Source organism: Vanacampus margaritifer, chromosome 13 (assembly GCF_051991255.1).
Source record: "Vanacampus margaritifer isolate UIUO_Vmar chromosome 13, RoL_Vmar_1.0, whole genome shotgun sequence".
NCBI lineage: Eukaryota > Metazoa > Chordata > Actinopteri > Syngnathiformes > Syngnathidae > Vanacampus > Vanacampus margaritifer.
Window position 1 is genome coordinate 21,952,663 of NC_135444.1, and position 26,306 is coordinate 21,978,968.

Here is a 26,306-nt window from a genome sequence, read left to right on the forward strand (position 1 = left end):
GATAAATAAAGTATTGCAGTGTCACGGTCTACTTTTACTTGCTCAGAGCCGCCATTTCCAGCTGACATTTTAAAATGTATATATTTGGGAAAATAAACATCTAAACATTTTCATTGTTTTGTACTGTTCTAGACGTTTACATCTCGATTTAAACATCATTATTTCGCATTTTTAGCTGTAAATCTCAGGTTTCCTTTACTACCGGATGTGACGACAGATAACGAGTGCTCTCTCTCAGCTGATTGGCCGAGCGGCGAGGAAAGGGCGTTTCTTCAAAGTAGCGCGAGTGGAAGTAAATAAAGTGTTTCTGCTAAAAACATTGACAGTAGAAATGAAATAATCACTTTTATTTTTACTTTTCGGGTGTGTGCGTCACGTGTAACGATGCGTAAGGTTAAGAAAGAAGCTCTCAAAGTGGTGGAAAACGTGAAACCGAAGCGGAAGAGGCAAAGGACGCATAAAGACGGTAGGCTAATAATTATAACGTGACAGTCTCAAGTCTAAACCTTCAAGTTTCAAGCCAAATTGTTGTGGTAAATCAAGCAAGTAGACCCACCGTTTATGTGAAGTAAAAAAAGTCAAATCATCTTTATATAGCGCTTTCCAACAGCCGCGGCTGTCACAATGCAGTTTCAGCCGTTTATTTGAATGGGACAAGTAGCTAAACACAAATACAAAATGAAAACACTCTCAAGGAGCATGGCGCAGACGTAAAAATGGATTTGATATGCAAGTAAACTTAGTTACATATTTGGCCGTGGAATGCATTCAACTCGTAAGTCAAGATAGCGTTACAACTCATACCACTGTTTAATAGAAACCCCCCTCCCGCTCCCCCCATTACCTGTCCCAAAATGGTGGTCGCCGCGCATATCATGCCAACTTTCCTCCTGCAGATGAACCCTCCGGTGTTGTTTTGCCCTCCGCCTACCACACATTCTGTGAGCCTGCTGATGTTGACCACCTGCGGACTCGTCTACTCAGCTGGTACGACCTTCAGAAGAGAGAACTGCCATGGAGGACTCTGGTATGAAATGAGATGTTTTTGTAACACACATACAAAATCCAACATTGGGTCCTCGGTTCCCAAATCTGTAACTTATGTCCAGTCTACTTGTCATTATTTGTCAGATTTCTTTTCATTTCTTTTTCGGCCCAGTTTTTGTCTGTTTTTTCTGTCCCATGCTTTGAGAGTGTGTCATGTTACCAACAGTGCATTGATATTTATAGAGAAAAAAAACGGTCTTGTGTTATTCCAACAGGCACTAATAGAGCCAGATGTCAACATAAGGACGTATGCAGGTACATTAAATACCGTTAATGCATTATGCGGCTGCCACTGTCTCGTTTGAACGAATTTGTCTTTCCCCGGTCAAGTGTGGGTGTCAGAGATCATGTTGCAACAGACCCAGGTCGCCACAGTGATCGACTACTACACAAAATGGATGAAGGTGCACATTTTAGCTGGTGTGTGGTGATATGATCGGTTTCTTGATGTTGCGTGAATGTGTTCCAGCGTTGGCCCACCGTTTCGGATCTCGCGGCTGCGACATTAGAGGTGACCACTTGAGCTTCAGATCTCACTTTCATATCAAATTAATTTGGATTGATTCTTTCATGATTGATTGTGTTCATGAGTAGGAGGTGAATCAGATGTGGGCGGGCCTTGGCTACTATTCGCGGGGGAAGCGCCTGCATGAAGGTGCCCAAAAGGTGAGTACAGTACAGGATGTGTGATGTCATAGTAAAAAAAAAAAAGTCTGTTGGAAAATGGACGTCTGCTTGTGTAATGACATTGGTTCTTTTGTGTACACAGGTGGTGTCAGAACTTGCCGGCCAGATGCCCGGCACGGTGGACGAGCTGCTGAGACGGCTCCCGGGAGTGGGACGCTACACTGCCGCAGCCATCGGCTCCATCGCGCTGGGCCAAGTCAGCCATCGCACGCGCACGCATGAATGACTTGAATACCAGGAAGTGACTGCGATCCTTGTCGCCTAGGTTACAGGAGCCGTGGACGGCAACGTCATCCGGGTCCTGTGCCGTATGAAGGCCATCGGGGCCGACTGCACAAGTCCGGCCGTCACGGAGGCTCTCTGGTGAGTGGGATGCCGCGAATAGTCAAAAATGCGAGTCATCTGGGCAAATTAATGTCTGATTATTTAAATTAATGATTCAAATTAATGTCCGATTATGTTTATTTTTATATTAATTATTCAAATTAATGGCGGATTATTTAAATTAATTGTTCAAATTCATGTCGGATTATGTTTATTTTTATATTAATTATTCAAATTAATGTCGGATTATTTAAATTAATGATTCAAATTAATGTCTGATTATGTTTATTTTTATATTAATTATTCAAATTAATGGCGGATTATTTAAATTAATGATTCAAATTAATGTCGGATTATGTTTATTTTTATATGAACTATTCAAATTAATGACGGATTATTTAAATTAATATACAGTTATTTAAAAATAATTAATTATTCAAATCAAATTATTTAAATTTCAGGCCAAAGAAATAAGTGTTTCTTTCTGGTTTGTTGTCTTTCAGGACTCTGGCAAATACGCTGGTGGACCCAAAGCGACCGGGGGACTTCAACCAGGCCATGATGGAGCTTGGGGCCCGAGTCTGCACCCCAAAGGGGCCCCTGTGCCAGCAGTGTCCTGTGCGCTTGCAATGCCACTCTTACCGTAAGGTACAATAAATTTAAAAAAAATAGTAACGCTCTGTACTCAAGTAGAAGTACAGATTCTTCAGTGGCAGTTGGTCAATAGAGGGCGCTGTGGCCCCGCCTAATTACGCATGATGTCAATGAAAATATTGGTAATAGAACAAATCACAAATCTTTATCCATTGAGTTGCTAAATGTTTGACATGCTATCCGTAGTTCCTCTTCAATGCAACAGATAGGACTAAGGTGGGACATTTTGTGTGTAGGTTCAATCCAAACGGGAGCAGAATTCCAAGAAGCTGCTGTGGGACGAGGACACGAAGCCTCCAGCACTCCCAGACATTGAAGACTGCAGTAAGTCACCTTCTTTTCTCCCCACTGGACTTCCACTCCTTTTTTATTTGGCATCTCTCGCTCAGGCGCCGACGGAACATGCCCACTATGTCCACCCGAACCTTGGGATGAGGTGTTGGGGGCTCAGAACTTCCCGAGAAAGCCGGCCAAGAAGCCCCCGAGGGTGGAGCGAACCTTGACATTTGTGCTGACTCGGCGTGGAGAAGGCGGCGAGGACGAGTTCCTGCTCATGCGAAGACCAAGTAAAGGTTGGAACTTGCGTCTTCCTTTCCATGTGGATTGTTATTCTAATTATTTGTTTTAGTTGTAGTGGAATTCCCAAAGTTTTCAGTTCTATTGTAACTCATTTGCTCCCAAGAACATATTAATACGTTCTATTTTAAATATTTGAAGCGCCCCAAAGACTTATTTATACGTTTTTTGTGGGTTTTATGATAGAGCATACAGAAGGCTTTGATGCAGCCTTTCAACTGGAGAGAAGAAATGGTAGTTATTACACAAACGGCCAGCAGGTGGCAGCAGAGCATAGGAAATGAACCAGGACCATGTTGGAAAAACCCAATTACTCAGAATTCTAAATAGATTTGTGAATAATGATGAAACTTAAGCTATATTCTAATGCTAATTGCTACAAAACGGAAACAGATAGAAATATACTTTTTTTTTTCCTGATGAAAGAAGAGACTTTAATCTTTCTTTTGGTAGGTTTCATATTTTATTAGCAATATAAAACAATATTCTGTGGGCAGTTATTTGTGATTATAATTTGTTTACAAAAAATGTTTTAATAGATGTATATACGTTTTAATACATTTAAAGCAGATGGGAGAGGTAATAAAACTATAAACAATAAATACTGAGTGTAAATATTGTTCTACATTGCAGATTTTCAACTGGAATGCATTTATTTTAGATTTTTACCTGCAAATATGATATTTGTCTCTAAATGTGGTTTTGTCAGGTTTGCTGGCAGGCTTGTGGGAGTTTCCAAGTCTTGTGTTGGAAAAGGAGGACAATTCTGAAAAGAGACACAAGATGGCGCTGTGTGCCCACGTCAATAAACACCTGGGAGCGCCGTTGACTGACAGCTCTCTTCACTATGTGGGGGAAGTAAGTATTTGTTATTTTGACTTATTATTTGGTTTGATATCATTCCAAATGAATTGGAGTGAATTCAGTGACGGACTCATTTTTGCATGTAGAGTTTCCGGACATTTCCAAAACGCAAAATGAATCTACGTGAGTTCTGGATGCTCCCCTGAATTTGTTGTCCTCGTCCTCGTAGGTGCTTCACATTTTCTCGCACATCCGCCAGACGTACGCCGTCCACACTTTGCACCTGGGAGACGCCGAGGCGCCCTTGCGGACGGGAAACGTGCGCTGGGTCAGCAGGTCGGCGCTGCGGGAAGCCGCCGTGTCTACGGGGGTCAAAAAGGTCACGCAGCACGACATTTTCATTGTTATGCTTAAACATTTGTCTTTTTGAAAGCTTCTGCAATCGTCCCGTATGTCGACTCTCGTGCAGATTTTGAAGCTTTGCGACTCCGCAAGACTTCAGAAGGAGCCGAACTCTCCCGTAAGTTTTCCTCAGCAATTTTCAACGCACAGAAGCTGCTATGAAAAGTCACTCGAAGCTCTTAATACGTACGTGACGATAAAAATGTGCACGTTTGTCTCGCTTAGGATGCCAAGAGGCAAAAGAACGATGACAAGAAAAGACCACGTGGCGCAAAGAAAAGCAAAATGAAATCGTCCGGTGGTAGCAACAAGCAACTGTCGCTTACATCCTTCTTCAAGACCACCAAGCAGGAAACTTGCTGAAAGATTTCTCAATATCGTCGACATTTGTGTGCGAACAGTGAAGTTCGACTGCAGCTTGTTTTTAATCATGACAAAATGGTGGCATTTTTTCTTTGGAAATTAAGCTGAGGAATTTGAAATAGGAACATTCCATGGTCATTTATTGGCGTTAATTAAATTTCACAAATAAGATCCTTTGGAAAATACAAAGTCCATGAAAGTGAATTTGATGGCTAACCTTCAATTTTGTAAATTGCCCCCCTTAAATGTAAAGTTTTCAACTTTGGAAGTTAATTTGGAAGAATTTAAAGTGAAGAATTTATTGCTTTAAATCCAAAACGTGTTTTGTATTTTTAGAAGTCCCAAACCAAACAGCCAAATAGCGAGACCACCAACCTGGAACCCACAATGTGGCCAGGTTTACTTTACTTCTTGACATTCTGTGTTTTATCATGTTTTTATACAACACAGTGCTATTTTTGTATGAATAAAATCCTGACAAAATATGGTGGCATTTTTGGGTGACTGGGACAGATGAATGGAATTTCCGTTTGTTGGTGAAGGGGAAAGTTTATTTGATTTCAGAGTGAATTATGTCACGTAACTTGTAAGTCAAGGCTACCTTGACTTATGGGTTTTGGGAGTTATGAGGAGGATTTGAGGCAGATTCTGATTTTTGGCAGAATAAAATTACGATAGCTAATTAATAATTTAAAAAAAAGATATGCAAGGTATAAAATAACTTTGTTTTGTTTTTGTGATTTCTTTCAAATTATGTATAAAATTTAAATTAGTTGATTTTAAAATATCACCTTATTTAATCGGCCGGCTGATTGTCATTTGTTCGGTTATCTTCTAGTTAAGAGTGATCGCTGGGTCAATTTGTTTTTGTTTTGTTGAAATGTTATTAAAAGTGAGCGCCAGAAACACCGCCACTAGGTGGCAGCAGACGTCCAGCTACCATCAGTTCACCTGATAGGGAAAGTACTGCTATTTATTTGTGTTTTGTGCTTCGATTTTTTATTTTTTGCCAGTGTTTTACCAAATGTCTTTCTTTCAACGAAAAAAGTGAGTGCAGAGAATAAGCAGATAACCTCCAATGAATTAAAGCTTGAAATGACAGGAAACGTGAGGTGTACATTGTAGTCCATTTGTTGGCCTACTACTTTTATGTCAGTGCGATACTGAAACTGAACGAAAGCTGGAATGCCAGCAAAATGGCGTTGAAATCATTTCTAAGCTGCTAGAAAGATTTCAATTGGTAAATCAAGGTAACCACTGTAAAAGCGTATTTGTTTGAAAGACCCCTCGTCGTCCAAAAGAAAATAAACAGCGCCTCCTAGCGTTGAGATGCCGTCCCAGCTTGACCGTTTGACGAAGCACGCAAAGAATGCGGAAGTGTGTCGGTCTCGTTCTTCTGCATTCTTGTAGCTCTCCGGTTGGCGGCAGCATAATGTGCTGTGCTTCTCTCGCCAAGGAGGAAGAGCGACCGGATCTCAACTCAATTTGAGCTTTGTAAATAATCTCACAGCGCGTTTCTTAGAAGAAGTTTAAAAATGCTGATGTGGATTTTGATCGGGTGCTATTGGTCTGTGACAGGCAGGTGATGACGTCTGCGTGGGACACCGTCTTGTCAGTCCACCACAAGATAGTCCACAATGGAGGTATGGATCCTATTGTTCTTTTATTCTTAACTCAACAGCTAAAATTGAGATTTTGGAACATGTATAGTTTTTGTGCAAGCAGCAACATTTTTGCATTCTTATATATTTTTTCTGCTGGCCAAAACTATTCAATAAGTTTGTTGTCTTTATTGCTGTTTTGTCTGAAGCCTGCTAAACGTGTTGAATGAATACACCCATTGTCTTTTGGCTAGGTCATCAACGTCTGGCATTGTGCCGGCAGTGCTAGGAGTGGCAATCTTTTGAATGTCTCACGATTCGATTCCGATTCCTGGGTGTGTGACTTTCGATTCAGAATCGATTTTCGATTTTTGATTCAAAATGATTTGATTGACAGTAATTTATGCTCCAATTTATAAATGTTCAAGGAATCGTAATGTCTACTCCAGTCTGACTCGCTAATGCTAATTAGCGCTCTACTCGCGGCACTTTTATCACTCAAAAGAACGGCTCCACGCTGCAAAAAAACAACTTTTATTGAAATAACTTGATTGTGACTTTTACCTTCTACTCTCTAATGTGGCTACAACTTAACAGTGTATCAGACTGCGTGGAACCACACTGCCCCTAAGTGGCCAAATCGGGTACAACATGAACTGCGCTCCCAATAAAGGCGCACACAAACATTCAAACAAATGGAAATGCCATTAAACCTTATACAAATGACAGTCACAACTCAGTAAGTTGCAGCAATATTCATCATTTGACACAAATACTAAAGAATTTACACCTGCGAGTATTTGATATTGAGTCTGTCTACATGCGTTGCTCCACTTTGTTGTTCTGTGTGTGTTTTGCCACAGACAAGAGGACTGACCCGTGGCTGCTGGTCTACTCGCCGGTCCCGGTCACGCTCATCGTCCTGCTGTACCTGTGCATGGTGTGGGCGGGGCCTCGTCTCATGAGCCGCAGAGAGCCCGTCGACCTCCGCGTGGTTCTCATCTTTTATAACTCGGCCATGGTGGCGTGGTCGGCCTACATGCTCCATGAGGTGACGCAAACCTACATTTAAGTGCCAGTACAGTCCCATATGTTTCCCATGTGGTTTTCAAAATGGTCCGATTTGTGAAAATTGTGATTTGTTTTGTAGTTCTTGACCACTTCCTGGTTGTCCAACTACAGCCTCTTGTGTCAGCCGGTGGACTACAGCAGCAAACCGCTGCCCATGAGAGTGAGAGACATTTTGGAATCTCTTTTGTGGAACGTGTCCTTGAGCATCTAGAAAATAAATTGGATTTATTATTATTATTATTATTATTATTGTTGTTATTATTATTATTATTATTATTATTATTATTGTGATTTTCACTCTCTTTTACACTTTTTTTTTTTTGCTGTGTAACACCTCCCTCATAATACTTCCGATTTACGTCTCCCGGGCTACATATGGTCTGATTTCACGTTACTTCCAGTATTCACGCAATTGAAACAATTTAACGTTAAATGTCAACTTTTGGCCATTCATTTTCAATGTGACAGACATTGAACTTTTTCCACACCCACTTCCATACCATACAACATATCATCGTTACCGTCACGGTTGGTAAAGTGCGTTGTCCAGTAACCAGGAAGTCGCGGGTTCGAATCCCACCTTTGACTGTACATTGCAAATCTATCCATGGCATGGCCTTTAAGCTAAGTGATAAACATACCAACTGACTATCATATCAGGAAATAGATTATAATTGATCTGAAATGATTCAATCCAACCTTAGACAGATTGCAGTTCAAGCTTTCTTTTTTTTTTACATTAATTTGTCTTGTAACTATAATTAAAAATGTGTCATTTTTTGCATAATTGATCTTTCAATTTACTTCATAAGCACATGCATTCAAATCTTAACATCCCCACGCAATTTCTGCAGAAATATTCCTTTTCTTGTAGATGGCGCGAGTCTGCTGGTGGTTCTTCTTCTCGAAAGTCGTCGAGCTCAGCGACACGGTATCTCGACGACTCGGGCTTGCTTTGTTTTTGGGTTGCACCTTCGAATATTCCGGGAAAGTCCTCGTGTGACACCCTTTCGCTGCTTTCTCTTTGTCGCTACGGGCAGTTCTTTTTCATCCTGAGGAAGAAAAACAGCCAGCTGACTTTCCTTCACGTCTTCCATCACACCACCATGATCTTCAATTGGTGGTCTGCCATCAAATACACAGCTGGCGGCCAATGTAAGACGACGTCAACTCAATTGAAGCCGAGTTAAAAAAAAAAAAAAAGAAGATTTTTTGACGTCTAAATCCGTCATTGGCAGTGAATGAGTGCATTTGGTGTTGCAGCTTTTTTCATCGGCCTGCTCAACAGTTTTGTCCACATGGTGATGTACTCGTACTACGGCCTGGCTGCTCTGGGCCCTCACATGCAGAAATATTTGTGGTGGAAGTCATACCTCACCTCCCTGCAGCTGGTAAGAAGAGCAGAACTGATAACACCAAAAAAAAAAAAAAAAAAAAATGTAGTTATGCTCAAAAATCCACTGCTTGAAGAGATATGACACCGTAACTGTTAGTTTTGTTAGCGTTAAGCTAAGCGGACGTTCATGTGGCAAAAGCTATGTGATTGTTTCAAATACACAGCATCTCTCTATCTGTTTTCAAAAGTAGGAAGTCAAAAATGAAAAGTTGCCAGAAAATTAAAAAAAAACTGGAGTCCAAATACCTGAAACGTCTTCTCAACTACAACCACTACTTTTGCCTCACCAGCTGCAGTTTCTGCTGGTTCTCATACACTCGACCTACAACCTGTTCACCGACTGCGACTTCCCGGCCACCCCCAACATTGTGGTGGTTCTTTACTCCATCTTCCTCATCCTCCTCTTCGGCAACTTCTATCGTCGGAGCTACCTCGACAAGAGGAAGCAGAAGTAAGAAGCATTCGAATGTGTTCAGCGCTGTTCTTCGCACAAAAGATGTTTACATGCAATGGGGACTCGAGAAGTGCTGCTTTGTGCCTTGTCCACTAGAGGGCAGCGTGCCTCCATATTGTATTACAAACAACCCGGGAGCTGATGACGTGTTTCACTCCGATTATTTCTTATTTCTTGAATGGTGAAAATGGCAAACATTCAAATGTGTGTTGTAAACAACCTGTACATTTATAAACAATCTTTGCTTTACATTGCCGACAAACCCGCAGCCACAAAATAAAACTGAGGGACGCAAACATTCTTAAAATAACACAGCAACACGATACGTTTGTTTCTGCGCTTCAGTCTAAAAACAGATGTTCAATACAAGATCATGTTTTCGAAATGTTCACGTTAGCGACACTGGAACCAAGTCATTTTTTTCCCTCTTTCAATAAAAGTGATTGTGAAATTGACAATTTCATGGCTCATCCTTTTATCATTTAACCTTCCTGTTATCTATCTACATCTAATTCAATTTCCAATGTTTAATTAACCGCAGGAATGAAACTTGTTGATAAACTAAAAAAAAAAAAAGAAGACAAAAGAAAATCTCGTGTGTGCATGCTTACCCTTGCCCACCAGAGGGCAGCACATGTCCAGTATGTATTAAAAACAACCGAGAGCTCTCATGTTTCATTCAGATATTTATTTTCCGGAGAAAATGGCAAACATTGAAATATGTGTTGTAAACAATCTGTACATTTATACACAATATTGAAAGAGGCTCGGTTTGCTTTGCCATTACTGCAGCAGGGAGACAAACCCGCGCCCACAAAATAAAAGTGAGGAATGCAAACATTTATTCCCCGATATTTAAACAACATAGCAACACGATATGTTTGTTTCGGGCTAACAGCAGATGTCTAATACAAGATGATGTTTAAAAAAAACACATGAGAGGAAATGTTCACATTGTAACTATGTCCATTGTTTTCCTTTGTATTGGCTTAATAAAAGTGATTGTGAAAGGATATTGGAGAGTTTAATGGCTCACTCGTTATCATGTTCCCTCTTGATCTTTCTTTGGTACAGACATAAAACACAATGTACAATTGTTATTTGCTGAAAAAAAATCACTTATTCACTCTTTTTGTTTAACATTTTTACTGTGGCGCCATCTGGTGGCATCGTGGTGGGAAACAGCTGTGTTAAACTGAGGGGAGGAGCTTCATCTAGTCAGACCATAGCCTTGTCTAATAAAAAAAAAAAAAAGTACTTTGGCGCTACCGAGTGGTACCTACAGGAACTTTTTGGGTGAGTTTAAATTACGTGTTGATTTTTGCTATGTATAAAAATATTATCAAAGTAACATTTATACATTTGATACTTGTAACCACTCATGCAAAGAGGAGAAAAATATTTTGAAGCATAAGTAAAAATTATTGTACGCACATTGTTTTTGGTGGGTATTTTTCCACAGATACACAAACGAATACTTCACCACCAAAAACAAGAGTTAACACTTAAAAAAAAAAAGAATAAAAAAGAGTGTTTACAGCTAACAATATACTGATACTGTGATGATATATATCAAAATCTTAACAGTAGATACTACTCTAAAATGTAGATGTGAAGTGGGAGCACAAAATTGCATAATTTTTTAAAACAATTGTTTTCATGGACTTTTTGAATGCCCTCGCATGTGGGAAAGGAGAGCCACAGTCACTGATGCACTTTTCAGCCATTTATTGAACACAGCAACAACAATTCAACACAAACAAACACACTCACACAAGAGCTGCTGTCGGCCGCAGCTCACACTCACGCGCAGACTTGCCGACATCACGTGCCACCCAGCCAGGCTCCGCCTCTTAAAGGCGCATGCATGTCCAATGATACAACAATATGTACAGTATTTTCTATACAGTTTATGCTTACAATCTTTGCGTGTTCAAATATGCTTACAATATATTTAATAGGTTTAAAAGTGTGTGAGAGGGGCACAGCTATATAAAAATAATTTTTATATAGTCTATTTTTGCTTGGGGGTTCACTGTACAATCAAAAGTCATTTATGAGTCTGAATTAGGGCCTGACGGATATGGTGCAGATTCTGATATTTGATGGAATGAAATTTTAACAATTTATTATTTATTTATCTATCAATCTATCTATTTTACAACTTTTTGCCCTGTTCTACAGAATTTTATTTTATTTTTTTATGGATGGGAATGTCTTTGTTTTATGTTGTAATGTGTTAATGTCTTAAAAAAACAAACAAACAAAAAAGCCAATTTTTACAGATTTTTAAAGAACTAATCAGCCGGGCCATACGTAATCTTCATTCCACGCGATCTGGCTTTGAGCGCGGACGAGATTGCTACATCTCTAAAAAGGGACTGAAAGAGGACATATTCCTTCGCCACATCCAATATGGCGGTGACGTCGCCATACGATGCAACGCTTGAGGAGGTATCATTATGTAGACGTTTTCATATTGTTGGGAAAGGCGACAGGGTACTTTTGAGTGGCAGAAAGTGAGTGACTGATGAAAAGCTTCACCAGACTTATAAAGCCCCCCCCCCCCCAAATACTTCCTTAAAATCAAAATGTGTTTTTTCTAGTGGAAAGCTCCACTTCTGCCACCGGAAAGTATGCGCGATGTGATATCTATATCTACGACTCGGTGTACACCGACGACATGTGTCCGAGGCCGCGCTCGAAGCTGCCCGTCTGGAAGAAGGCGCCCTCCTCTGGACTGGAGGAGAACTGACACCCGGCGCCGCCTTGCATCTCCTGGCTCAAGTTGAAGCCTGGAAGACGCGCGCACACACGAGCATGATACAGGCGGAATGATCATGAAAGCATTTTTGGGATGGCTCACCTGCCGAGCCCAGAGAGTTGCCGGTGGCCATGTGGAAGCCGTTGTGCTGATGGGAAGCGTAAGCGTGAGACTCTCCGCCGCTGCCGCTCACCGTCTGCTCCATGCGGTACGAGTCGGAGAAGTGGAAGCAGCTCTGGAAGCTACCTTGGAATTCTGGAAGGGGGAGAAAACAAGCCAGATTTCATATCCTGACTAGGTGGACGTGAGATTTTTCTGTCCAATCAGATTTTAGCCTCCAGTTGCTATGGTTATCTAATCTGCTGTGGATTCCTCAGATTTCATATTCAGCCGCCAAAAATGTATCGTCAACTCTCAACATATTATTTTTTGTTATCTTGACGTTCAGACTTTCGTCTCTCCCCGAAGGCCTCCGAAAAGTTTGAGGATATCTATTCTCGAGGCTATTGTAAGTCTAAACTTAGTTTTGGCCATTGTGCGTGTTGTCGTTCCGTGCGGGGACCACAAGAGTCACAATAACGGCGGTCGAGCGACCGTTCCTGGAACACGTCTCGGCAGCGGCGTGACCGCAAAGTGGCGACGGGGGCGTCCGCGTGTTCGAGTGTGCCGAGAAAACAGTGTTTAACTTGAAACGTGACAACTTGACCGTCTCGGATTTTCTCGCCTCGTTCCAACTTCCGCCATTGTGGCTTTCCCGCTATCGGCTGCTAAAAATGCTGAGTCAGCTTTCACCCAAAAATAGGTTCAGCTTGTCGGGCATTCTCGTCTCACTGGCCACATCATTAGGTACACCTTCAAGATGTCCTTAGCTTGTTCAGATTGAATTTCATTGTCAAGTACAATATTTAGAAATAGAAATATATTAAATGTAATCATAATATATTTTAGGAATAATTTTCTAGGTCTGTTGTTTGTTTAAAATTTAATATTGATAATTATTTAATTAACTCATTCACTGCCATTGACGGCTATAGACGTTTAAAAAAGTATTTCTTTTAGTTTAACATTTTTTCCCACTTTTGTTAACAAGAGTATGAAAACCTAGATTTTTTTTTATTGTATTAGAAAATATATAAAATTTGTGAAGTCATGCAATTAATTACAATTAAAAATTGTAATACAATCTTTTCTTTAAAAAAAAGATTATTAAAAATGAAAAAAAATAATAATTACATTTAAAAAAAGAAAGAAAAGATTATAAAAAATTAGGGGCGTCAGGCAATTAAATTTTTTAATCATAATTAATCGCATGACTTCACTAGTTAATTCACGATTAATCACAAAATTTATATCTGTTTTAAATGTACAATTTTTTTTTCTAGGTTTTCATATTCTTGTTAACAGAAGTGGAAAAAAATGAATTATTGACGTCTATAGCCGTCAATGGCAGTGAATGAGTTAATTAACGTGTATGTATATATATATATATATATATATATATATATATATATATATATATATATATATATATAGTAAAAGTGTTGATTGTCCTTACCATTGTTGTTTGTGTGATGTTGGTGATAGAGAGCGAAGGGCTTGTGCTGATGCTTCTCCAATGTCGAATGGGGTGGAGGAGGGGGAGTGCTTGTTCCCTTCATTCCCGGAGACAGAAGCGGACCCGACACCCTGGAGGACACACACACACACACACATACACACACACATATGTTGAACAAAAACAAAACACATGCAAACAGATAATATAATAATACTGGTGGAATATATTCTTTATCCTCTGCAAAGAACAACTAATATTAGTGCATCCTACTGTATCCGTACGTGTGTATTATACTTTGGGAAGGCTGGAGTACATGAGTTGTATTTTCATTCATTTTAATGAGGAAAGGTGATTTGAGATACAAATGTTTTGAGTTAGGATCATGGTTATGGACTGAATGAAACTTGTATCTCAAGGTACCATTGCTATTATTTACAAAAATCATTTGAATCAGCAATGACTTCAAATATAATTTTCAATTGATTTTGGGATGCCAATTTAAAAAATGCCTTGAGATAGTTTCTCTTTTATTTATTTATTTTTAAGTCTGACTTATTGTGCAAAATGAATTTTACCGTCTGTTGTCATTTATAGCTATGACCTTACAGAAAGAAATCCGCCTCATTCATAAATATTAATAAATATAGTAAAATCTGATGTGCTTGAGAAAAAATGAGAGTGGCTTCACAAAGAATTCATCTAGAAAAGTTAACTCATAAAACATGAAAGTAGGGGCGCGGCTAGAAATGGCCTCCCCTGGCCAGCACGTAGCGCCGCCCCTGGCTCGAACCCCTGCTCTGCATCCGGGTGAGCTTGAGCAGAAACCTTCGAGCCCCACACGGCACTAGCGAGCCTGCACTGCGTCACCGCGCGTGTTGTCATTGAAAAACACGCCAAATGGTGTTTATGCAAGCGCGAGCTGGAAAAGATTGAGCGCAAAGGCAATCTGCATGACATCATGTTTTTGCTTTCGGAGGGCGGGAAAAGCGAGGAATGTATTTTTTTTTTTTTTTACAGCGTAATTTATAGATACAGTATAGAAAACGGTGAAATTCACAGCGCAAATCTTCAAATGTATCTTGTTGTAAATGAAGGTAGCTTGGGGGGTGGGGGGGGGGGGGGGGTGGTTGCCAGAGGAGGTGAAGGGGGGCCCTGAGGTGCCGGCCCTGTTCGGACCTCGATCGAGAAAATGAGGAAAATGCATCAGGCTGCCAATATTTGATTTATCGTGCGTTTGGGTTTGCAGGTTTAATTTGGCCTCAAATGTACAAAAAAATTTTTTATTTTTTTTTTTACTGCCCGTATTTCTGATGCTTCATAAACTTGTGTGGAACACTCGTGAAATTCACTCAACTTTGAGTTTGAGGTCATGGAAAAGTCATGAACACCATTTTAGAAATAATACCAAAAAATGTTATAAGAATATATATAAGTGATGTTTTTTGCCATGATTGTGGCATCACTTTAAAGCATTCAGAAAATATATTGTACTTAAAAATAAATAAATAATAATAATAATAATATACAGATGTTTCAGATCATTTGCAAATTACATTTAATGTGTATGTAAAAATGTAAAATGTGTAAAATGGTTTATCGTAATCATAAAAAAATCCCCAAAAATTTTTTAAATGGTTATTTATAAACAATTAATTTAACAATTATCAAAAATCTTAAATATGCAAAATTTACTTTTTTTATACGAATATTATCTTATATTCCGAACTACTTTAATCCATTACTTAATTAGGTAATCAAACAAATATATTTCTTCACAAAAAAAAAAAGCTGCTAAATTGATGCAACAAAAAGGGTTTTGTTTTTAATTTTTTATCAATATATTTATTATATTTAAATTAATGCAGTTATAATTTATTGGCAAATTATCAAACAAAATAAAGAAGTGAAATGCATAATGTAAAATTTTTATAATTCATTGTTAAATAATTATTTTTAATGTAATAAGATTGTTTAATTAATTTTTAATTTCAAATGCATAAATAAAATTCTTATTAATAAAATAATGCATGTGCATTATTTTATGATTTTAGGTTAATGTTTTTATCATTTATTACCCAATTATTTAATAAAATAAAAACAGCTATATGCATATGTAAAATTGAGAGAAATAAAGCGTTGGTCCGTGGCGGGTTAGGCATCGGCATCATCATCATCATCATCGTCATCGTCGTCATCATCATCATCGTCGTCATAGCGACACTCTGGCTCAGGTCTGGCTAGCAGCGCAAATCAGGCTGCAGGAATGATGGCAATCTCTCATGTTATCTGCTTCGACCATTGGTGGGCACGTTTGGGTCGTTTTCACTTCCCTTTGTAGACGGTTTCCTTTTTTTGCAGGCAGCTCCGCGGTTGGTGGCCCAGCAATATTTGCTTTCCTGACCCGAGGGCCACCCGGCTCCGTGGACTCAATGGATAGTGCAGAAGCGCGTCCATCTGCGTCTTCATCTTTTCTTCACCTGCCACTTGTCGTCCCACTCGGGAGCAAGACTTCAAAATGCTTTCCCGCACACGCGCGACCTTCTCTCGTAGCCGAGCGTCAGTTCCCCGTGATGGATGACGCGGGGGCTCGGCTGGCTCGGGTCGCTGGGAAGGCTTCTGGTTCTGGTTAGTGGGGCTGAAGAGCGCGGGAGCGAGAATCCATCCTGGCTTAAGCTGCACTCGAGCTACGCCAGACCTTCGGGCTCACCAGGAAGAAGAAAAGCCGACTTTACTTTGCAGCGGGAAATTCTGTTAGGCCTGCAAAAATCCCTGCGATAAACAACACTTGTAATCAGCGTCCATCTAACGGATTTGGTGGGAAAAACGATTCAAAACAGACGATAAAAGCCATCATCTGTAACTGTAGTAACTTCCAACAACAATTTCAAAATATTGTGATTGCTATTATTAAAACTCGTTCACTGCCATTGACGGCTTTAGACGTCCAAAGTTCATTTTAAATGGGCTGGCAATGAAAGCGTGTAGTCGGCTTTTTCATTGCTGGACCAGCATGAATGTTTGCAAGTTATTCAAACAAGAGTTTGGATTTCAAGATTAAAAAAAGAAAAAAAAAAGGTAAGGTTTGCAACTTGGGGTCGAAGTAAGGATTTAAGGCAGGTTTGGGGGTTCGAGCCATGGTTTAGGAATTGAGCAATTTACAGTTATAAGCCAGGGTTAGGCCTTGGTAAGGTTAAAAAGTGGGAGTTCTATTTAGGGTTAGGATTTCAAAGTAAGGTTTTACGACAGGGTTGGGGTTTCACAGTAGGGTTCCAAAATCGGGTTTCAAAACAAGGTTAGGCTTCAAATGAGGTTTTCAACCAACCCTAGAGTTTCAAATTAGGCTTTCAAGACATCATAAGGGTTTACAAATGACGGTTTAAAGCCAGAGTTAGAGTTTAATAGTAGGGTTTCAACAATTGAGATTTCAAGTTGGGCCTTCAAACCAGGGTTAAGGTAACAAAATCGGGTTTCAAAACAAGGTTAGATTTCAAATTAGGCTTTCAGCCAAGAGCTAGAGTTTCTAATTGGGGTTTCAAAACATAATTAGGGTTTCATAGTAGGGTTTCAAGACAGAGTAATGTTTTCAAATTGGGCTTTGATGTCTGGGTTAATGCTTCAAAACAGGGGTTCAAGACAGGGTTAGGGTTACAAAGTAGGGTTTCAAAACAGGTTTAGATTTCAAATTAGGGTTTTCAGCCAGGTTTTTAGTTTGAAGTTAGGGTTTCATAAGTAAAGCCTGGGTTAGGGTTTCAATGAAAGGTTTCTTGACACGTTTCGAGTTCCAAATTAGGGTATTTAAGACATATTTAGTGTTTCAGGGTAGGGTTTCAAGACAGGGTTGAGGATTTTAATTCAGGAATAGGGTTTTAAGGTAAGGTTTCAAGCCTGTATTTGGAAGCCAAATTTTTGTTTTTGAAGTGAGCCTTTCAAATTAAAGTTTCAAGGCAGTGTTAGGGCTTCATGGTAGGGTTTCAAACCTGGGTTATGGTTTTAATGGTTTTAAATTCAGGTTTCAAAGCAGCCAGGCTTAGCGTTTTGAAGTTCTGGTTTTTATTCCCATTCATTGCAATGGGAAATATTTTTTTTTGGGGGGGGGGGGGGTTATCTGTCCCCCTTCCTGCCGAGACCAAAAATGAGCATCGCAAAACGTCTGCTATGAAAAAATATTTTGGGATCGGAGGAGGACAGGCAGCCACAGAGTTTCCCCTTCACAGTAGGAGCTCTTCATGTGCCGTTTGCCACTCGAATTCAATTAGCCCGCGTCAATCACGGCTGCGCTATCGAAACGCCCGGCACTAATATTTGCACAGGGGTTCGAATATCAACACGCGCCAGCCAGTCAACGGCAACATTTAGCGGCCTAAAAACCGCCGCTCGCTCGCTGAGCCATTTCCACCCGCACATTTGAATATTAGCGGCGGGCGGCAAAGCGACAGCGAGTGCGGCGAGTGTAAATGGGCCGTTTGAGTCAGCGTAAACACTTTTAAGCTGTGAGGTCAGAGGCCGCCGCCGCGCCGCTTGATCATTTTGTCTAAATGTTTCATGTCCCGCTAAGCCGTTTGGGAAAAACAAGTGCGACGCTTGTGTTGATTTTGGCAGCCGGCGGTAAACGCACCGAACCGCCGTTGCGCAAATGGAAGGACGCTGAAGCAACGATCATGGCGGGGGATGCGCGGGAAGAAAAGATAGCAGATCGTTCATCAAGAGCGCATTACTGTGTTGTTCACGCACGTTTCCTGGTTTGTAAATAAAAGGTAACAAAAGTTAGTCACTACTGCTGAGTTGAAGTGAAATCAACGACAAAAACTTTCCTTTACGGTGGAACCTTGATTTTCGCATGCCTGGCTTTTCGTATCATTCGTCTTTCAAGCCAGGGTGAAGGTTTTAAGACAGAATTAGAAATGCACGCAAGTTTTCAAAGTAGGGTTTGAAAAAAATCGGTGAGGGTTTCAAATGAGACTTTTAAGACAGATTGGAGTTTTCAAAGTAGTTTCAAGCACGGTGAGTGTTTCAAGGTAGGGTTTGAAGCCGTTTAGAGTTTTGAATGTAGGCACTTGATGGTGTCCTCTATATAATAAATAAAATACAATAAAAGTCAGTAATCACTATTCTTGAAAACTCTAACTTAAATTTATCTAAGTGTCGCAAACCTTTACAGGAAATTTTTTTTTCCCCTTCTAACGAACCAAAGTTTATATGGTGCCCCTAGAGGTGGTAGAGGGTAATGCAGGCATTAACTCCCAGTGCCGTTATACGCAAATTACAGTCATTAAAGGATTAAATATAAAAGGACAGGAATAACTTCTCGATTGGTGCCATGACCCGGATTCCTGTGGTTCCTGCATTAGAGATAAAAGGACCAGTAGAACTTCACCAGAACTTTTTAGTCAGGCTTTCAAATGAGAGTTCCAAGCCAAGATGAAGTTTTAAAGTGAGGGTTTCAAAGGGAAATCACTAGAAAATATTCTCTTGCCACATAACATTGAATCAAAATCCATTCATAACAATCGTGATCTGATCTCTGAAAAAAAATGGCAATCAATCGGATTTCCCGTCGAACGCAGCCCCCCGTGACGCGGAGATTGATGACGGAACGGTTCCGCTTGTTTGTTCTCGTACGCAGCAAATGAGGCAGAAATGACATGTTGGTACAAGCTGGTTGCACAATCGGCGTTTTTGGCTCTGCGTCCCGAGCGCTTGCCGAGGGGAACTCGGGCCCTCCTGATGTAAGTCTGTTTAGCAAAACGATAACCCTCCCACCTTGTCGGCCCCCCACATTCAGTTTGCTCTCACGAACACACCAACGACTTCCAGCAAGGAGAGGTTCGCTCATCGCTTCGAGGCTGTTGGGGGGACGTTCACAAACGCCGCGTCGGGTGCCAGAAAGAGAGCAAGTGATGTGTCACGGCGACCTCGCGGTGACCAGCGCGGCCCCTCGTCCCCCGCAGGGGGACACGCCGGCCGCCTTCCAGGAAGGCTTTGTGTCAGTGGGGCCGAGAGGTTTATCCTCCAAACGGGATCGCCCTGCGTTCCGCCGGGAATGACGATGAGAAATCGGTGGAAAACAGGAAGTTGTGACCTTCATAATATTATCGGTGTGATTTCATATATTTATCAAGTCCAAGGAGATTCGCTTGCTGTAGTCACGGGATGCTCACCTTCTCCACTCCGCCGATTAATCAGACACTATATCATATTTGACTTAATAAAAAAACACAGTAATAACATAATTAAGTAGAGTATAAAAAATTAAACACACACAGAGAGGAAATTTTGACACGTACGTTTCATAATATCAATCATATTATTTGTGTAGTTGGATGTCGAGTTTAACGTCTTTTTACGTTTTTGGCAGCCCTCATTTGGATTTTACTAAACGTTATTAAGCGTTTTTGGCAGTCAAAGAGTTAACATGTCCACTCATGTCATTGCGAAATACCAACGTGCTTGTTATAACGCTAAACTGTCAACTTGCTAACCGCGCAACGTCGTGCTCATTAAATGCTAACATTGGTCAAAAAAATATCCACCCTGTCATTGTCCGCCCTGGCTTTTCTTCAATAATGACTGAAATGGTATAATGCCTCGTGTTTCATCATTTCAATCATATTATGTGTGTTGCTGGATGCTGTTGAGCTTAACATGTCCACTCTGTCATAGTGAAGCTTCAATTGGTATAAACAAAATTACAAGAAATTTAAAATAAACATGTGAAACAGTAAACTGTCAACTTGTTAAGTGAATTATGTGGCTAAGTGAAGGTCACTCATGTGCTCAATAAATGCCAACATTGGTCAAAAATGTCCACCCTGCCTTTTCTTCAATGGTGGCTGCGCAACACACCATTTTTATCCAATGTAAAATATACGTTTTGGCTCAAAAAAGGTTCGGAAACTCATGAATACATTGCGATCTGCCATATTTTCGTCCTTTCGGCAAGGTGTCCCAATACTTTTGAAGGACGCAGCCCCTTTTTTTTTTTTTTTTTTTTTAATGCTGTTTTGCAATAGCTCACATTCAATCAAGAGGTTTCACGTTCCCAGAATGTTTCGTCTCACTCATCTCATGTGTGTATAATGTCGTCTTGCAGCCAACGTTTTGTTAATGAGGACGTTTTGAAGGCTAAAGTGAACGTTAGTGACGCCTGTCCACCCGTAACAGATGCCCAAAGTCAGCCAGCAGGAAGTGGAAATTCACAACAAGTTATTTCAGACTCTCCAGTGACATTTTAGGGTCAACCTAAAATGCTTGAAAGTTCATTTGACCTTCTCTAAACGTTTGAATGCATGAACTCGCTTTTGGCCTTCACCGTGACCTGCAGCGGATCTGAATGATGCAACTTCCTGTGCAAGACCCACGGCACTTGTGAAATAGACAAAATTCCAAATTTGCATGGAAACCAAATTGTTTTTAAATTATTATTTCACTTAAAGTTTAATTTGGATAAGGAATAAACATTGGTAAAGTCTAATTTTAGGAAGTTGGGACAAGCAATTGATACTATTTTTCCATTTCCATTTAAAAAAGATTAAATATTCAGTCCAATCAATGTGCAGAAGATGTCTCAGTGACAAAAAAAAGTATTTTACAGTCAATTTAAATTCATACATTTTGTTTTGATACAAAAATAAATAGGTGGAGGCCCGGAGTGGCCCATCTGGAGCCCCGGGAAAATTCCCGCTGGGCCGGGCCTCCAGGGACCAATATTAAGTCGCAAGGATGAAATGTTCTCACATATCCCGAATTTTGCTCAAAACATTCATAGGACAAGCAGGAGCAAATCCGAGTAAAAAAAAAAGAAAAAAAGTTGCATTTAGAGAGATTTTTGTGTCATTGTGCTTTTTTGAGATGGTTTGAATGAAAAAGCGAATATGGGGGCGCCCATCGCACTCACCCGTCTCTGTTGTCGGCCATGGGCGACAGATGTCGCGGGCTGCCGAGGTCCGGGTCCAGGCAGTGCTGTCGTGGAGGCAGGTCAGCGGCGGCGGCGGCGGCGCTGGGGGCGGCGGGGGAGAGGATCTCGGCGGAGGCGCTGTGGTGGTGGTGCGGCGTGCCGGGGCCGGCGTACAAGCCTTGGAAGACAAAACAAAGCTAATTGCTCAAAGCTGCCAAATGCACTGCCAGGCTCCGCAGGCTGCGTCCGTCTTGTCTTTCGGCGCATTCAAACGCCATCTGATGGCGAGCGGGGCGTTTGTTTCGACAGCTTCCATCCAATCGCATGAAGCGTTGGCTTTTTGGGTGCAGTTTGCGCCGCCACGGGGGGGACGCCAGTTCAGCTGCTTGTAGTTATTACCGCATAATAAACTAAAACGTTACATGTGGTGAGGAAGCGCTTTTAGGGTTGCTTTTGTTTTTCTGTTGTTGAATAAACATTCATCTGCATAATCTCAATGGCCGCATCATTAGCTAGGCTAAAGTTTCGCAATCTTTAAAGTAGCTCAAGTCATTTTTGAACGTTTTGGGAACGCAATAAAAAACAAAACTGACGCAATTTTAGCACGCATAAATTTCAAATGAAACAGCTTGAATCCGTTTTTTTGAAAAATGTCTTCCTATCTGGGATCTCCTCGTCCAGAGCGAACGTGACTCACTCTTCCAGTCAGAGCGATACGTCGGCCCTCGTTCACGTGGCGAGGGCGAGACTTACGGGAAGCCGCCGTGACTTTTACGCAGCCTAATTGGTGCGACCTTTAAAGCGGAGGAAGGACTCGTCACGGTTTAATTTGCCTTCACGTGCTCCCGCTGCTCCGCTCGGCGATTGGCCGCTAAGTCTCGCCACCGCTAGCGAAACGTCGCACGTCCGCTCGCTCTTCGTTCCAAAGTGCAACTTGCGATGAAATTGAGGCAATCACGGTCATTATTTGTGGAGTTTGTAACAGATGTTAAGGAAAGAGACCCAGTAAAGTCAATTCAGAGATTTCTTTCAAAATATATTAGACGTGTTTGAAGAGAATTGCTGAAAGCGTGTGAAAGCTGAGCTCAATTATGGAGATTTAGCGTGAAAGTGTTTTTCAACGTTGCAGTTCTTTTTTTTTTTTTGGACTTTCAGTCACCCCTCCCCAAGTTTAGCAATATATTTTAATCTATTGCGTATAGTTGGCAGTATATATATATATATATTTAAAAAAAACTTCTTTTTTTTTTACTTGTTTTCCATTTTTACTGTGGATAAAAAAGTCTACACACCCCTGTTTGAATGCCAGTTTGTTTTTTATATAAAAGATAAAGATATACGGTATATAAAAAAATCACATATCACCCTAATTGAGAGAAAAAAAATATATATATAAGAGGAAAAAAAATTATATGAATAATGTGGTTGTATAAGTCTGACAGTGTCTGGAACAAACCAATCACATTCAACCTGTAAAACAGCCTCTGATTAAATAAAGTTCAGAATATTAAAAAAAAAAACATAGCTTTTCTAGTACCACCATAATGAACAATATTAAATTAATAATATAATAATAATATTAAAATAGAGTAGCACGATAGGTTGAAGTGTTCATCAAACAAAAGAGACACACAGACAAAAATAATTATTTGATTACATTTTATTACTCATAAAAGTAAAAAAAAAAAAAAAACTGTACCTAAAAAAAAAAGTGTTTTTAAAATATTAAATGCAAACGTATACCACTAGAGGGCGCTCACGGCAACACACTTAGAGAATCACTTTTCTAGTAGTAAGTAAGTAAGTAAGTTTCTCTGATTAAAGTCCGGCTGTTCTAGTAGGCTTTTAAAATGCGTTACGGTTAGTATTTGGGGTGTGCAGACTTTTTATATCCACTGTAAGTACATTTCAGCTTGTGCTTTTTTGCTGTTACTTAATCAGAGCTGGATCGACGTTTCTATTTCTAGTATTGCAGTACTCGTTCCACCTGTGCCAGCCGGCACACGCCTTTCGTGTCCCCTCGGGCGATTTTCGCGCAACATCCGGGAAGAGAGCGGCAGGCAGGCTCTGGTGAGCAGCCAAAACTCAAGACGCACAAAAGGCGTGTTGAGCGTACACACTTGTCAACGGTGCGACGAGCTCCAGCAACAATAAGAAGGAGCAGCGGGAATCCTGGATGGCGTACAGGCCCAAAACAAGGACAGATGTGTCCAGAAAGGCGGGAGAGGCCCGCAGCGGCATCGCTCGTCGTCTTGAATATCTTCAAAAAGCATTCGTCTTCGTCCTAATCCAAAGTAACGCTGACGCCCGCTGACGGAAAAATGGACGGCGGCATGACGGTGAATAAACGTTTCCGTGGCTCGCTTGTTGCCAAAAAGCTCTTTGCGTAACAAGACACGTTCAAATGACGGAATGCAAACAAAGAGGCCGGCTGGCTTGTCACGAGGAATAAAGGCCCGAACGTCCAGAGTTCGAATATAAATAACCCTGAATGCACCCACACTCGGGCCTTCAACAAAGGCGCCGTGCTCGCATTTGGTCTTGATCGTTTCATACGGATCAAGCCGGAACGCCGCCGCCGTTGCGTTTTGGCATCGAAAATGGAGTTGAGCGTCGTACAAAAGTATGCATTGGCGCTGAAAAAGGTTACATTGAAAAATGAAATCCATACCAGGTGTCAAACTCAAGGCCCACAGGTCAGAATCCACGTGGGACCCGAAAGTTAACCTTCAGAACCAGTCATTAAAATGATAAGAACCAAATGAAGGGAAAGGTTATTATAGTTCATGAAAATGGACAAAGTAGCCAAAACTAAAATTGAAAAAACATTTTCAAAAAATAAACAAGAAAAATGCGTGTTTTTTTAATGATTAAATTTTTTTTTTTCTTCAAATTTCACGTTTATAAAACTAATTACATAAAAAATCCTTTGTTTCATCTTTGTCGGTTTTAATTACTGTTCAGAAGTCAATTAAATATGCCACCTTTCATAATCCTGCACTTCACAAAAACTCTAAACAGAATTAAAAAAACTAAAACTAATACCAAAACTAACAAACGTAACTTATAAGGCCAAACACAGTGCAGCTCAGCTTCTTCTTCTTCATGTACTCTACATTTGTTTTCATCGGAAGAGACGTGCATTCAAAAAAGTGAGCAAAAATCTAAATATTTACGATATTTTTCATTTCGATACACATTAGTTATAGACCAGAATTAGCGTGTCAAAAAATGGGTTCAAATTCATAGTTAGGGTTTCAAACTCGGGATTGAAACCAGGAGTTGGGTGTCAAGGTAGGCTTGAGGTTAGGTTAGGTTAGTTAGAATTTCAAATTGGTTTTTCAAAGTAGGGTTTCAAAAATGGGTCAGCATTTTCAAAAAGTGTTAAGGGTTCAAATGAGGGATTTAGGACAGTATTAAGGTTTTGGGTTTCAAATTAGGGATGCCAACCACGATTAAGATTTCAAGCATGGCATCTAAACAAGGAATTTGGTTTCAAAGAAGGTTTTCGAAAAAAAAAGGGTTCGGGTTTTAAATTCGGATTTGATAAAGGGTTCGAAAACCATGGCGAGATTTCATTGCGTCTCTTTTCTGTAGGAAGCGCTGGCGTGAAGACCACCAGGACATGTCATTTCCTGAGCTGCTTTGAAAAAAAAGACTTTCTTCACGCTCCCGACTGTGTACGCGCCGGTGTTATAGCGCCCCCTGTTGCTCTGGCATGCACTCACGAGCCTGCGATTGTCAAGCCGACAACCATTCTGATGATTTTCCTTCCATGTTGAGTCCGTCGTACGGAATTGATGAGCGTCTTTGAGTGGACCGCAGGATTTCCACAGCTTGGACGCACGCAAAGACCAGAACCCGCGTCAGTCACGCTGACAAGGTTGTTAATGACCGCCGATGGCCGCGTGATGACTTCAGCAGGTGTCGTTGGAAGTTCTGGCACGTCATTTGGCACGGAACGGCGGACGAAACGCGGCCAGACTCTCGCGGTCTTACGATGAATTGCTCAACGGTGAGCACGCTCCGAAGACTCCTGCTGATGTTTTCTTTACAAAATGGGATTATTTCAGCGGTAGTGCGTGTTAAAAGATTGTTTCATTTGGCTGAATTTACATACTGGCATGTCGCAACTGTAACGGATCAAAAATGACCCCTTTACCTAAATTTGGATCGATTTGTGAAGCAGAAAATCTGTATTTTGTAAACCTGATAAATGATTTTTTTTAAAACCACGACTATAATACCATTTTTATATTCAACATTAATGCATAGAAAATATCAACATTTCAAAACTGCTGTTAAATGTCAAAACAAATCAAATGTGATCTGAAAAGTTGCTAAAGATTGAGATATTGTTGGCCAAGTCAGAAGTTTTCTTCTCAATATGTTCTATGTGGAGGCGGCCATTTTGCCACTTGCTGTCGACTGATTATGACATCACAGTGCCTTAGGGCTCAGCTTGTGAACGTCACGTGCCCAAACCCAGAAAATAACAGAGCCGTGATTGGTCGTTGAGTCCTGAGCAACTGTGATGTCATTTTCAGTTGACAGCTAGTGACAAAATGGCCGCCTCCTGACATGGATAAAAACAGGTGGATTTTTTCTGCTTAATTCATATTCCACAAACGTAATATTAATCAGAATGCCGTGTTTAGACCCTTGTGGGCCAATAGAACATATTATTATATCAGAACAAATGAACTCATTT

At 40.6% G+C, this 26,306-nt stretch overlaps 3 protein-coding genes across 6 annotated transcripts in view; 2 read left to right on the top strand and 1 right to left on the bottom strand.

Annotated features, from left to right (window-relative positions):
• The first annotated feature begins 258 nt into the window (after positions 1-258).
• mutyh (mutY DNA glycosylase) lies at positions 259-5,364 on the top strand. Of its 2 annotated transcripts, none has more exons than XM_077584889.1 (15): positions 259-466; positions 897-1,027; positions 1,263-1,302; positions 1,378-1,451; positions 1,517-1,558; positions 1,642-1,713; positions 1,817-1,930; positions 2,000-2,097; positions 2,562-2,706; positions 2,949-3,036; positions 3,102-3,284; positions 3,998-4,146; positions 4,322-4,471; positions 4,562-4,612; positions 4,720-5,364. In XM_077584889.1, exons 1-15 carry the CDS (start codon positions 385-387, stop codon positions 4,855-4,857), a joined length of 1,557 nt encoding a protein of 518 aa, XP_077441015.1. In that variant the 5' UTR covers positions 259-384; the 3' UTR covers positions 4,858-5,364. The 2 variants fall into 2 exon arrangements, with proteins under 2 accessions (XP_077441015.1, XP_077441017.1); XM_077584891.1 differs by having other exon boundaries at positions 4,322-4,428; positions 4,526-4,612; positions 4,720-4,758.
• An 876-nt stretch (positions 5,365-6,240) lies between these two features.
• On the top strand, positions 6,241-9,837 carry elovl8b (ELOVL fatty acid elongase 8b). Its single transcript, XM_077584892.1, has 8 exons — positions 6,241-6,351; positions 6,436-6,500; positions 7,322-7,509; positions 7,609-7,689; positions 8,404-8,460; positions 8,570-8,684; positions 8,793-8,920; positions 9,216-9,837. The coding sequence occupies exons 2-8, from the start codon at positions 6,443-6,445 to the stop codon at positions 9,378-9,380; spliced, it is 792 nt and encodes a 263-aa protein (XP_077441018.1). The 5' UTR covers positions 6,241-6,351; positions 6,436-6,442; the 3' UTR covers positions 9,381-9,837.
• Positions 9,838-11,092: 1,255 nt separating this feature from the next.
• glis1b (GLIS family zinc finger 1b) overlaps positions 11,093-26,306 on the bottom strand; it is a 93,564-nt gene continuing 78,350 nt past the window's right edge. For 2 of the 3 annotated variants that reach the window (XM_077584882.1, XM_077584881.1), the window contains exons 8-11: positions 21,596-21,773; positions 13,699-13,829; positions 12,246-12,398; positions 11,093-12,174 (exon numbers count right to left, since the gene is read on the bottom strand). In XM_077584882.1, coding sequence (XP_077441008.1) covers positions 12,038-12,174; positions 12,246-12,398; positions 13,699-13,829; positions 21,596-21,773 — 599 coding nt within the window. In that variant the 3' untranslated portion in view covers positions 11,093-12,037. Of the gene's footprint in view, positions 12,175-12,245; positions 12,399-13,698; positions 13,830-15,802; positions 16,471-21,595; positions 21,774-26,306 lie in introns of those variants that run through there. The other variant, XM_077584883.1, reaches the window with a different exon arrangement.